General features: G+C 41.2%; 1 protein-coding gene across 1 annotated transcript in view; it reads left to right on the top strand.

The window, feature by feature from the left end:
* Positions 1–13,360, top strand: part of GALNT17 (polypeptide N-acetylgalactosaminyltransferase 17) — a 351,458-nt gene that overhangs the window by 162,509 nt on the left and 175,589 nt on the right. The window contains exon 3 of the mRNA XM_070945586.1: positions 7,187–7,353. Within this exon, the coding sequence (XP_070801687.1) occupies positions 7,187–7,353 (167 nt within the window). The remainder of the gene's footprint in view (positions 1–7,186; positions 7,354–13,360) is intronic.

Raw genomic sequence — 13,360 nt, 5'->3', positions numbered from 1 at the left:
GGAGTTTCCTTCATATACAAATATCAATGTCTGTTATTCTTTAGCAGAATAACAGAGTTGGAAGGGACTTTGGAGGTCTTCTAGTCCAACCCCCTGCTCAGGAAGGGAGCCCAGTACCATTTCAGACAACCAGTTGTCCAATCGCTTCTTAAAAACCTCCAGTGTTGGCGCATCCACAACTTCTAGAGGCAAGTCATTCCACTGATCAATTGTTCTCACTGTCAGGAAATTTCTTCTTTCTAGGTTGCTTCTCTCCTTGATTAGTTTCCATCTGTTGTTTCTTGTCCTGCCTTCAGATACTTTGAAGAATAGGTTGCTCCACACTTCTTTATGGCAGCTCCTGAGATATTGGAACACTACTATCATGACACCCCTAGTCCTTCTTTTCATCAAACTCGACATACCCAATTCCAGCAACCAATTTTTTAATATGTTTTAGCCTCCAGTCCCCTAACCATCTTTGTTGCTTTTCAGAGGAAGACAAGTTGTTTTGAAATTTAAGCCCACAAGTTCTTGAAATGTGCCGAGCGTCAAGGAGAAAGCATTGATGGAACATTATTGTCGCTGAGATTTCAGCAGTTATCATCATTCATTAGCCAAATATTGAAGCTGTCAGGTTACAAAGCAAAACTGCTGAAAAAAATGTGTGGAAAAAAAAATGATGTATGATTGTGTTATCTACATCATGTTTGCCTATTTACTAGGGACGTTCCTGATTATTACTTTTTTTTTTTTTGCTTATTTTTCTTGCTTTTAAATAAAATGGCCTTCTTCTTTGTAGTTACATTTGCCATGTTTGTGTGTTGTATTCCGGTGAAGAATGAATTACAGTTTGCAATTCTGGTTATTCATAACTTCAGATTGTCAAACCTGTCTATATCCACTTTGGACCAATTTATCAGTCTGCGTTTCTTGAAATGGTCTCGTGTTCCTTTGAGGTTTCAAAGTTGGGACATGCTTAGCTTCAACGTTTTAAAATGTCCTTCTTTTCTTGCTTTTTATAATATCTAGCCAGATGCAGAGTCTTGAAGAATCCAACCCTTCATAATTATTATAACATTTCGGTTCACCTAGGAAAAACACTACCCCCTATAGAATGATGATTTATTTGTATGGACCAGAGGTCTTCAAACTTGGCAGCTTTAAGACTTGTGGACTTCAACTACCAGAATTCTCCAGACAGCTATGCTTAAAGTCTTAAAGCTTTAAGTCTTAAAGCTTTAAGACAAGTCTTAAAGCTGCCAAGACTTAAAACAAGTCTTAAAGCTGCCAAGTTTGAAGACCTCTGGTATGGACTGTCTCTTATTTTCTAGTACTTGACCCGTTTTCCAGGCTGAGTCCCCTCTAGGATTCTTTAATGGAACTAGGGTAGTGTTGGCTAGTGAAAAATACAATATTTCTTATCAACCTTCTCTCTGCCATATATTCAAATATCCAAACCAGAGGTGGGTTTCAGCAAGTTCTGACCAGTTGTGGAGAACCGGTAGCGGAAATTTTGAGTAGTTCGAAGAACCGGTAAATCTCACCTCTGACTTGCCCCGCCCCCATCTATTCTCTGCTTCCTGAGTCCCAGCTGATCGGGAGGAAATGGGGATTTTGCAGTATCCTTCCCTGGAGTGGGGTGGGAATCCTTCCTCTGCCATGCCCACCAAGCCACTCCCACCAAGCCAAGCAACGCCCACCAAACCACGCCCACAGAATCAGTAGTAAAAATTTTTGAATCCCACCACTGACCCAAACATTCATTCTTCCCTCTTCCCAGGTAAAGGGCTATCAAAGATGTAAAGACATCAAAGAGAGCTTCAGCTTTCTTCTTCCTGACATCTAAACAGTTTCTTTTTTCCTTTTAAGAAGATTCTGTGATTGTTATTGTCACTTTGGGTATATTTCTGACCTTCAGGACATGGATTGCCTGTGGCCTGGTATTTGTAGATCTTCTGGAATTTCTTGAAGTGAATTTTCAGAAAGTGAAGCAAGTTGAAGCAAAACCTAAATTCTACTCTCTAACCCCAGTTAACCGGATCTAGTTGGCTAGGGCAGGGGTCTACAACCTTAAACACTCAAAGAGCCATTTGGACCTGTTTCCCACAGAAAAGAAAACACAGGGAGCCACAAAACCTGGGTGGGTGTGGCCAACTCAATGTCACTCAATTCCACCAGTCACATGACTCCCTCTCTGTATCTCTCTGTATCTCTCTCTCCCCCCCACTCTCTCTGTATTTCTCTGTCTCTGCCCCAGCTGCTTCTCCATCACCTGCTGTCGCCCTTATCTTTTCAGGCCAGGCAAGGGGTGACTGGGAGGGGAGGGCGAGGGGTGGGCAAAGCCAGTGGTGGGATCACCCAACAGGGAGCCACAGCAGAGGGCCCATAGAGCCACATGCGGCTCCGGAGCTGCATGTTGCTGACACCTGGGCTAGGGAATTATGCAGATTCTCTGATTCAATTCATTAATTCCCATAAAAAATAAGACTAAAAACTAAACTAATTCAGATTAATTGTATTATGACAACTACTGGCCAGAAGATTAATTGTCCAACTTCTGATATAGATAGATAAGATAGACAGATAGACAGATAGACAGATAGGCAGGCAGACAGACAGAACCCTAGAGTCACCTTGTAATATTCAACCTTTAAAAAAAATAATTCTATTTAAATTTTTCATTAAATAATAAAAGATAATGCAAACTAAGTAACAAAAGAACTAAAAAGGCACTAGAAAACAAAATCAAAGGAAAAAACCCCAAGAAAGCAACTACCAGTCATTGCAACAAATATAAACAATTTCACTATCTCTTTATTGCCTCTTAATTAACAGATATTAAGCTCTTGATCCCTTAACTCATCTCTTAACTGTAGGCAAATCCAATCAGCAGCATCTTCCTCTAGTCCAGGTGTCAGCAAAAAGTCCAGACAGAGCCCTAAAATAATAGCACTAATTAACAGAGATAAAGCTTGGCATTCCACATTTCAACTCTTAACTACAGTCTAAGCAAATCCACAATTAGAAGGCAGAAAGTGGTTCCAGTATCCTAGCATGAATAAAAGATTAAATGCAATATGACAGAAGGACATTTCCTCCTTTCAAGAGAACAAGCTGACCAATATCCCTTACTTTAAGTGGAAAGACTTAATTAGATACAAAGCCAAGCTACAATGCTATCAGATTAGGATATCTAGAGTAAACACAATGTTAATTGTAAGCAAATCCAGTATACATTTTTTTCCAGGCCAGATGTCAGCTAAACCAGAAAGAAACCACCTCAAATAACATTCCATTTTTACCCTAATCGCATAAATCAGTTTTGTGCTTCTTCTTTTGATGTAAAACAATTTTGCTCTTAATCTGTTCAGATGATTGCTGATCCTTGCTTCATTTTCCCCCCAAAACTTAAACAGCCTCTTCTGTAAATCCAGCAAGAAGAAATTATTCCAATTGCTGTCTGCAATTGTCATTTTTTATTTCCTTCTCAATCTTTAAAACCTCATCCTTTTTTTTTTATGTCTAATGACAAATTCTTGTTTAAATTCTTTTTTATGTTGTTCTCCGATACACTTTTTCTGCAACAATCTCTTCCGGGAACACAGCTGACATTATTGATTCAAAATCCCAGTGCAGTTCCTCAAAAATGTCTTACAATGCCATTATAAATTGCTTATCTTCTTATGTCTCCAGTATCAAAAAGCTGTTTTTCTTTCCAACAAAAATCCATTTGTTCTTTAAGATTAATTTCAAAGACTTCATATTCAAAATTATTTATCAACTTTAGATACCATCCATCTCATGCTCAGAGATGTTCAATATCTCACCCAATATTTTAGTATTTTCCTGAGCCATTCATTTGTTTAAAACTTTCTGTAGCCAGAACTTTGTCTTGCTTTGTGCTATTACTTTACATACATAATTGTTTTGTAGATACACCTTCATTTTCCTACATCCAGGACCAAAGGCACCCACTCACCCTTGTCATTTTGCAATTGTCTAACTTCTTTAAAGCATTTGATAGATGATTTATGAAAGTGATTAGCAAGGAAAGTAGTGGTGAAATCTAAAATTGTTACTACCGGTTCTGTGGGTGTGGCTTGGTGGTGGTGGGGATAATGTGACTCGGTGGGCGTGGCCAATTCTTTTTTTTTACTTTTAAAACCATTTTTTCTACAACCTCTTCGGCGAAGAGGTTGTAAAAAAATGCTTTCAAAAGGCTCTGACGATCCCAGATGAGTTGCCTGATCGGCAGAGGCTTTTTTTCTTTTAAATGCCTCTGACGATCCAAGCTGAGTTGCCTGATTGGCAGAGTGGTTAGAGTGCAGTACTGCAGGCTACTTCTGCTGCCTGCTGTCTGTCAGCAGTTTGGCAGATTGAATCTCACAAGGCTCAAGGTTGACTCAGCCTTGACTCCTTCCGAGGTGGGTAAAATGAGGACCCAAATTGTTGGGGGCAATATTCTGACTCTGTAAATTGCTTAGAGAGGGCTGTAAAGCACTGTAAAGTGATATATAAGTCTAAGTGCTATTGCTATTGCAGGCTAATTCTGCCCACTGCCAGGAGTTTGATCCTGATCGGCTCAAGGTAGACTCAGCCTTCCATCCTTCCGAGGTTGGTAAAATGAGAACCCAGATGGTTGGGGCCAATATGCTGACTCTGTAAACTGCTTGGAGAGGGTTGTAAGCACTATGAAGCAGTATATAAATCTGCTATTGCTATTTGGTGTTAGTGTTTGTATATTCCCTCTCTCTCTCTCTCTCTCTCTCTCTCTCTCTCTCTCTCTCTCTCTCTCTCTCTCTCTCTCTCTGTGTGTGTGTGTGTATTTAATGAATAGAATGTCTCTGCAAGCTTAAAGCAAACTTTCACTACTCATGTCAGCCTCTCAACTTTATCCAGATCAGAAAACCGACTTCTCAAGAAAATGGAAACTAGTGTTGTGACTGAGGCCCACGTATTGATTACCAAACACAATTCAGTCCTCAACAAACTTATTTTATTAAAATAAAAAATAAAATTAATTCATTCTCAGCTTAGTCCAAAACAAATTTTTCATAACCTGCCAAAAGCTTTTCTTGGCAAACCCCCCACAAAGTTCAAGAGATGCTGACAAGAAGCACTGGAATCAACGTTGCTTTTCTACAAAGAACCTAATGGCTCGTTGCTGCTCTTTTAAGCCTTATGGGAGTGGCCAATCATCTTCTGGCCTTACTCCCAAGTCGTCCTTTCTGCTTCAGCTGCTCTTGCCTTCTGGCAGCTCTTCTCATGCGTGCACTAGGAACAGGCTCCTCCTGTTCCTCTGCCTCTCTGCTGTCCACCTCTGGAGGCTCCGGAGTCCACACATCGCTCCCCGATTGCCCTGGCCCCATCTCTGCCTCTGATGCAGAGCCCTCGTCTGGGCCTTCCCCTGCCTCCAGGACTGGCCCATTGTCCTCCCCAGCCTCCTCACTGTCCGACTCTGCTGCCAGCTCTGCAGGCTGCTGGCGGACCACAACAACTAGATTTCATTGATATTGTCTATAATAACAGAAGCTTGCAAACCTGGTTGTGTTTTTCCATCTCTTCCTCTCATATCCCAGGGAATCAGGGAAGATCTAGTACTATTATTTTCCCTTCTCCCTCAGCTTATAACATGGTTCTGCATATTTTGTCTTTGCTTTTGACCTGATTTCTGAATAAATTCTCCAAGCTCATCTTCCCAGTTCCCTAGACCTAGACCATGCCATTCTAAATTTGGTTTATTCCCAGTGTAAAGACAGTTGGACGCCATAAATGGTCTTCTGTGGATTACCCATCCCTGCTTTAAAATGCTGTATAGATAAATTCCTGGTCTTGGCTTATGGCTATTCTTGTTTATTCCAAAGGAGCAGGAATGATAGAGTGGACATAACTGTATCTACATTTGGATCCAAGAACTTCTTTTGCGATTGCAATCTAACAAGCTCATCTTGGCTCGCGGTTCAGAAAAATAAATAAAATATCAGTTGGCTGAGTAGCTTTCTTTGTTTCTTGCCACTAAAGTGTGAAAGAAAGATGCTTGAAGAATAACATATAATGCGAATTCCAGTGTGAATTGTCCTGATCTGTTCTTCATGGATTAATGTGCGGAAAGAAACTTAGTTCTCCATTGGGCTTTTCACACTTGGATATTTTGATGCCACTCTTGGTTGAAACAAGAGCAGCAAAATGCATTTTAAAAGTGCATACCTTAAAAGGAAAATGCTTTTAAAATGTTTTCTAGACTTCCATCAAAGTGGGGTTTTTTTTTCCCCTGATGGAAATTAATATGGAAATAGAATAGACTGCAGAGAATTCAGTCCAGGAGTAAACAATAGGATTTTTGCTATCGCCGTTTTAAAACGAAGACATTATTGGCTCCAATTGAACTGGTTTTGAAAGGAGACCAGACAAATTCATGGTGGATAGGATGTCAGAATTGCTGGATGGCTGCTTATTGTCTTATGAATTACAGGCAGTCCTCGACTTACGACCACAATTAGCTCAAAATTTCTGCTGCTATAAGAAGAAGAGACATTTGTTAAGGGAGTTTTACCTCATTTTACGATATTTTCGTAATGACTGCAGTTGATCGGTTAGTAACACTTTAACATGTTAAGTGAACCCGGCTTCCTCATTGACTTTGCTTGTCAGAAGGTTGCAAAAGGCGAATCACATTGCAAGCGTCATAAATACGAGTCAGTTGACAAGTACCTGAATTATGATGACATGATCATGGGGATGCTGCAGCGGTTGTAAGTGGGAAAAATGGTAATAAGTCATTTTTTCCCCAGTCCTATTGTAACTTCAAATGAGCGCTAAATGAATTGCTCTAAATCAAGGACTACTTGTGTTTCAGTTCAGTCCTTTCCTCCTCCCCACTCCTCCTCCTCTCCCTCTTCCTCCTCCTCCTCTTCTTCTTCCTCCTCCTCTTCTTTCTCCTCCTCCTCTTCAGGTGAGGCAGGTATGCTCCATGGGTCATACTCAGTAGTAGGTTTCACTTACCTTTGCTACCAGTTCGAAACTGTGAGCGCGCAGAGCATCCGTGATGACATCAGGAAAGGTGGGTGGAGCTTCCCATTGCCGCCGCTACTGGTTTGCCCGAACTGGGGCAAACCAGTAGAAGCCCACCACTGGTCATATTTCTTTGTTTTTGTACTTTTTGTAACTCTTCAGCTAATCTTTCTTCTTCTCTTTGTCTCTCTAGGTGTAAAGAGCTTAAATACGCAAAGGATCTCCCACAGATTTCTATTATTTTTATCTTTGTCAATGAGGCGCTTTCCGTCATCCTGCGTTCGGTTCACAGCGCTGTAAATCACACTCCAGCTCACCTCTTGAAAGAGATCATCCTCGTCGATGACAATAGCGATGAAGGTATGGAGCTCAATTTCTAGGGCAGGGGAAGACCAAGCAGGCAGGAGACTTACGAAATACTCAATATTTATTTATTCGAACAATATCTTTAGCTTGATGGAGTACTACAATCAAATTTCCTGTGCTAAATACCCACAGTAAAACTAATACCAAAAGCAGGGTGGAATTGCACTAATTTTACTTGCTCGTGGGATGTAAGGAGGGTTTTGAGCACCTTTCTCTGCAGGAAATGTGATTCATGATGTGAGTGAGCCACCACAGAGAAAGTAATAACAACAGATAACAGAATAACAGAGTTGGAAGGGACCTTGGAGGTCTTCTAGTCTAACCCCCTGCTTAAGCAGGAGACCCTATACCAGGGGTGTCACACTCAAGGCCCGGGGGCTGGATCTGGTCCTGCTTAGATCTGACCCGTGGGGCCGCCCTGCAAACAGCAAAGGACCAGCCCACAGTGCCTCTGCCAGCGAAAACAGAGCTGGGGGGGGGCACACAGGGCCCTCCCAGGCTCCGTTTTCAGCTCTGACAGCCTCCTGCATCCCTCTGCCAGCAAAAATGGAGCTCAGGGAGGCCACATGCACACACACCCCACCCCCGGGCTCCGTTTTTGCTGGCAGAGGGCTGCAGGAGGCTGTCACAGCCAAAAACAGACAAGTGGCTGTCCAATCTTTTCTTGAAAGTCTCCAGTGATGGAGCATCCACTGGTTAACTGTTCTCATGGTTAGGAAATTTCTCCTTAGTTCTAGATTTGCTACTCTCTTTGATTAATTTCCATCCATTGCTTCTTGTCTGGTCTTTTGGTGCTTTGGAAAATAGGTTGACTTCCTCTTCTTTGTGGCAGCCCCTTAAATATTGGAACACTGCTAGTCCTTTTTTTCACTAGGCTAGCCATGCCCAGTTCCTGTAACCCTCATATTCATATGTTTTAGCCTCCAGTCCCCTAATCATCTTTGTTCTTTTCTGCACTTGTTGTGACCTAGGCTTACTGAGTACTTACATTGCACAATTAGTCCCAAAAAAACCTATTTTATTGTAACAGCTGAGAATTATGTTCATTCCCAGCTGAGTCCCAATTAGTTGCAAAACAAGTCCTTCAGGATAATCACCAACCTTTATCTTCTTTGACACCCTGCCAAAGGCCTTACTTGGCAAAGCCCCACGAAGTTTAGAAACAAACAAGAGACGCCAACTGGAAACAGAGTTAGCAATGTTGCTTTTCTGCCAAAGGCCCAAGTGTCTTTGTTTCTTTTTTAAGCCTTATGGGAGGGGCCAATCATCACCTGGCCTTACTCCTGAGTTGTCCCTTTTGCTTTAGCTGCTCTTGCCTTCTGGCAGCTCTGCGCATGCGTGCACTAGGAACAGGCTTCTCCTGTTCCTCTACGTCTCTGCTGTTCGACTCTGGGGGTTCTGGAGTCTGTGCATCACACCCAGATGACCCTGACCCCATCTCTGCCTCCAACGCAGAGTCCTTGTCCAGGCCTTCCACAGACTCCAGGACTGGCCCATGTTCCTCCCCAGCCTCCTCACTGTCTGACTCAGCTGCCAGCTCCGCAGGCTGCTCATGGACCACAACAGCACTCTTTCTAGAATCTCAACATCTTTTCTATAATATGGTGACCAAAACTGGATGCAGCATTCCGAGTGTGGCCTTATTAAGGGTTTATAAAATGGTACTACTACTACTTTATGTGAACTCGATTCTGTCTCTAGTCTATTTCCATGTTCTCCTGAAGAACAATTCTCAATAGATCTTCTCTAGATGAAGCAGCACACAACATTTCTTGCTTTTGCTATTCTTGTTCAATTTGACGGAGAAATTGGTCCCACCACCTTCAAGGGAAGAATGGAAAAATTATCATGATTTAAATTATAATTATAGTAATCCGAGTCTTTGCTTTGAACACTTTAAACTGATTCTATTGAAAGCCTCAATTCAGCGCAAGCATTGAGCCTTTGAGAACATTTCTTGGCAACTAGTATTGCTCAATGCATTGAATCAATTAAGGCATTTCAGATGACGAGATTCCATTGGAAAGGACAATTAAATTGCCTTCAAATTAAACCTTTGAATGAAAGCTTTGCATCAGTCTAAGCTGTTTTTTTTAAAACTTTTGCCAAGAAGCAGAAGGAATCAGAAAGAACATATAACATAGAATAATAGAGTCGGAAGGGACCTTGGAGGTCTTCTAGTCCAACCCCTGCTCAAGCCTCCAGTGATGGAGCACCTACAACTTCTGAAGGGAAGCTATTCCATTGGTTGACTGCTCTCACCATTAGGAATTTTCTCCTAAGTTCTAGGTTGCTTCTCTCCTTGGTCAGTTTCCATCCATTGTTTCTTATCTTTCTTTTTGGAAAGAAGTTTGACCGCCTCTCTTTGTAAGAATATTGGGACACTGCTATCATGTCTCCCCAATCCTGCTTTTCATTAGACTAGACATATCTAATTCCTGTAACTGTTCTTTATGTTTTAGCCTCCAACCCCTTAATCATCCTTGTTGGTCATCTCTACATTCTTTTCAGAGTCTTAACATCTTTTTTACATTGTAGTGACCAAACCTTGATGCAGTATTCCAAGTGTAGTCTTACTTGGAATAGATAAGGGACTATACTTCACTTGGCTTTAGTTTTATTCATTCCTGTTGTATTCTTATGTAAGTATTTATTAAATTTTTATGCCACCCATCTCCCCTCTTTGCAGCTTCTTGATGCTCTAGAGGAGAATTTCAAATCACTTGACTTTAATGCTTGGAAAAGCTTGAATGAAAAACAGTCAACTGTGATAAGATAACAGCCAAAGCTACTTCCTGCTTGATAGGTAGCTGCTATATATATTTTTTTGCTCTGGTCTCTGCAGTTGTAGATATTCTCCTTGTTTCTTGAGGAAGGCAAATTAATGTTTTAGAAGCCACTGGAGTCTGCAGCCCAATGGTGTGATGGAATCAGCTGGTGTGAACCGAGTGTTAAATTTTTGGAAATTTTTGAGCAGCCAAAAGCAGAGTTGAGCTGCAAACGCATAGCACATGATCAGTTGTTTGGCAGCTAGCACTGCGGCATCCACAGAGGGGGCAAAGCTGTTAAATATTTATCAGCACACCAGTGCTTCAGCCTTTCCTATATGCCTGCTCTGTCAAACATTATAGGGATTGTCTTATATCAATAGGAAACCAGCAACAGCTTAATGAGAATGAAAGGTTGAGCAGTGGTCTGGTTAAGATGATATTTGATGACTTCATGGTTCGTTTTATTGGTAGCTGTGGAAGAGATTTGTCATTGCCTTCTCAGGCAATGATACCCCCTATTTCCTGTTTACAACACAGTCCTTTCAGCAGTTCCAAGAAGGCTCCACACCAGTGGTGGGTTCCTCCCTGTTTGGCCCGGTTCCACCGAGACGGTAGCGGTGATGATATGACGTCACCGAACCAGTTCTGCCCCCCTGCCTCCCGCCTCCCCCGCGTTATTTTTACCTTTTATTTGGCCCCACCCCCAATCTATTGCTGCCTCCTGAGTCCCAGCTGATAGCTAGAGGGGAAAAAACTGTTTAAACTCTTGCCGCAGGGCTTCAAAGGGCCACCCTACAGCTGATCAGTGTTAAAAGAAAACAAAAGAGTAGACCGGTGCCTGCAAAAATAAATGGGTAGACCAGTGCCTGCAAAAATACATGAGTAGATCAGTGCCTGCAAAAATAAATGGGTAGACCAGTGCCTGCAAAAATACATGAGTAGATCAGTGCCTGCAAAAATAAATGGGTAGACCAGTGCCTGCAAAAATAAATGGGTAGATCGATACAGCTCTGCAAGCAGTTAAAAGCCTGGTAGACCAGTACCTCTGCTAAATCCTAAAGAATTGTCACATGACCATTAAGCTATGCCCACAAAATAAACCACGCCCACAGAACCGGTAGTAAAAAAATTTAGAATCCACCCCTGCTCCACACCTATTTGCACTGTTCAGGTGACCCCCGAGGGTACAGATAAACCTCCAAGTGGCCTCCGCGACTCTCAGAAAGAGTGCTAACGACCAGACGACTATAAGGAATATAAATCCTTCCATCCTCCACTATTCAGTCAGAACTGAAGAAGCTTCTTGGATGAGAAGCAAAATGTCTTTGAGGAAAAAACGAAGTCCAGTTGCCTTTTGAAAAAACAGCTTTGGGACAACCATGACCTGGTTGACTGAGAATCTCCATAAGACGTTGCCTTCTTCTTCTTTTTTTTTTTTTTATTTATTTTGATTTATATGCCGCCCTTCTCCGGAGACTCAGGGCGGCTTACAAGGCATTAAGCAATAGCCTTCATACTTTTGTATATTTTATACAAAGTCAGCTTATTGCCCCCAACCGGGTCCTCATTATACCTACCTTAGAAAGGATGGAAGGCTGAGTCAACCTTGAGCCTGGTGAGAATTGAAGTTCTAGTCTAGTTTACCACTTTAGTCTAGTTTACAACTTTAGTTTACCACTCTGAGATTTGCCAATAGTCTTCCATCCGAATAAAAGTCGGGCAGTGGTGGGATTCTGCCGGTTCTAGGGGGTTCGGCCGAACCCTTTGTTAAATTGCTGGCTCGCCCCGCCCCTCCGCACCACTATTTATTGCCAATAAATAGTGGTGGGCGAGGGGCGGGCGAGCCAGCAATTTAACAAACGGTTCGGTGTTTTTTTGTAATTTTATTGGCCCGTGGAGCTTCAGCATAGGCTAATTAGCCCCTTGATTCTATCGACCTACCGAGTCTCAGCTGATTTGCTCTCAACTGTTTTGCTCAGGGCTCTGCTGCTTGCTTGCAAAGAGTGCAGACTTTTTTCCCCTATCTATGCTGAAAAACGAAACTGAAAGTAAAGCAGGCTGTTGGCTTTGCTGTTGCTGCAATGTTGGAAAATTAGGCAGGCAGATTTATGTTCTTTTTCCTCACCAAAAAAGGTAGGTGCAAACTATCTTTAGTGGAAAGGTAGTTTTCCCTAAAGAGGTAGTTCCTCTTTAGGGAAAAAGAGGAGAGTTCAAGATTTTAAAACACAAAAGAAAAAAAGCTCTATTTAAATAGGGAATTGTAATAATTGAGATACTATTAATTGTATATTGTGTTGAAAGCAGAAATGGTTAGGTTGTGGTTTGGAGGAATATATGGGGGAAATTATTTGGTTTATTATTATTGGTAAATATAATTAATTGATTTGTAAGAAATTGGATTGCATGGAAATAATTGGAATATTCATGTTCATATTGATTAATATACAAAAAAGATAGTTATATAACTAATTGATTTATATTAAAATGTTGAATTTATATTAAACAACTGTAATATTACATAATTAACCAATGTGAGGATGGATATAAAAATAGATGACAATGAGAAGGGGTATAATATAGAATAGAAGGGAAAAATTGAACTTGATTAAGATGGAATAAATATGGCAAAAAGGAAATACAGAATTTGTAAATTTAATTGAAATGACTAAACACTGTTTAAATTTGTGAACCGGCCAAATACTCTGGTCAAAGAAAATACATTGTATGTTTGTATGTGTGTTTCTAATTACTGCTATTTATTCATATTTATTCTCTTTTATTCTTTAAAGTTTAACAATTCATTCTTTATCTTAATATCTTTATATTTGTTTGGGGTTGCCTTTCTTCATTTCATCTTTTTTACTGTACAGCAATCTTTCTCCTCAAACCTACCACCTCTCTCTTTTCTTTCCTTCTTACTTTCTCTTCCCTCCTCTTCTTCTCCTCCTCTCTTCCTCCCTCTCTTACCCTCACTCCTACTCTAATTTCCCTTCCCTTCCTCCCTTCTCTTCCTTCTCTGTCTCTCCTTCTTTCTTCCATCTTTCTTCTCCTTCCTTCATCCCTCTCTATTGCTGTATCCTTTTGTGCATATGGATTATTCAGAGGGCTGAAAAAGTTATTTTTGACTGGTCCTCGCACTTTTGACCAGTCCTCAAACTTACGACTATCCTCACATTTTACGTTTTTCGCCCTATCTTGTCACCATGGTGAAGAGAAACAGTTGTGAAATG

This window comes from Pituophis catenifer, unplaced genomic scaffold, assembly GCF_029215685.1.
Source record: "Pituophis catenifer annectens isolate HBS135680 unplaced genomic scaffold, rPitCat1.0.hap2 SCAF_1, whole genome shotgun sequence".
Lineage (NCBI taxonomy): Eukaryota > Metazoa > Chordata > Lepidosauria > Squamata > Colubridae > Pituophis > Pituophis catenifer.
Note: the sequence above shows the minus strand (reverse complement) of the source record. Positions and strands in the feature narration are given on the sequence as shown.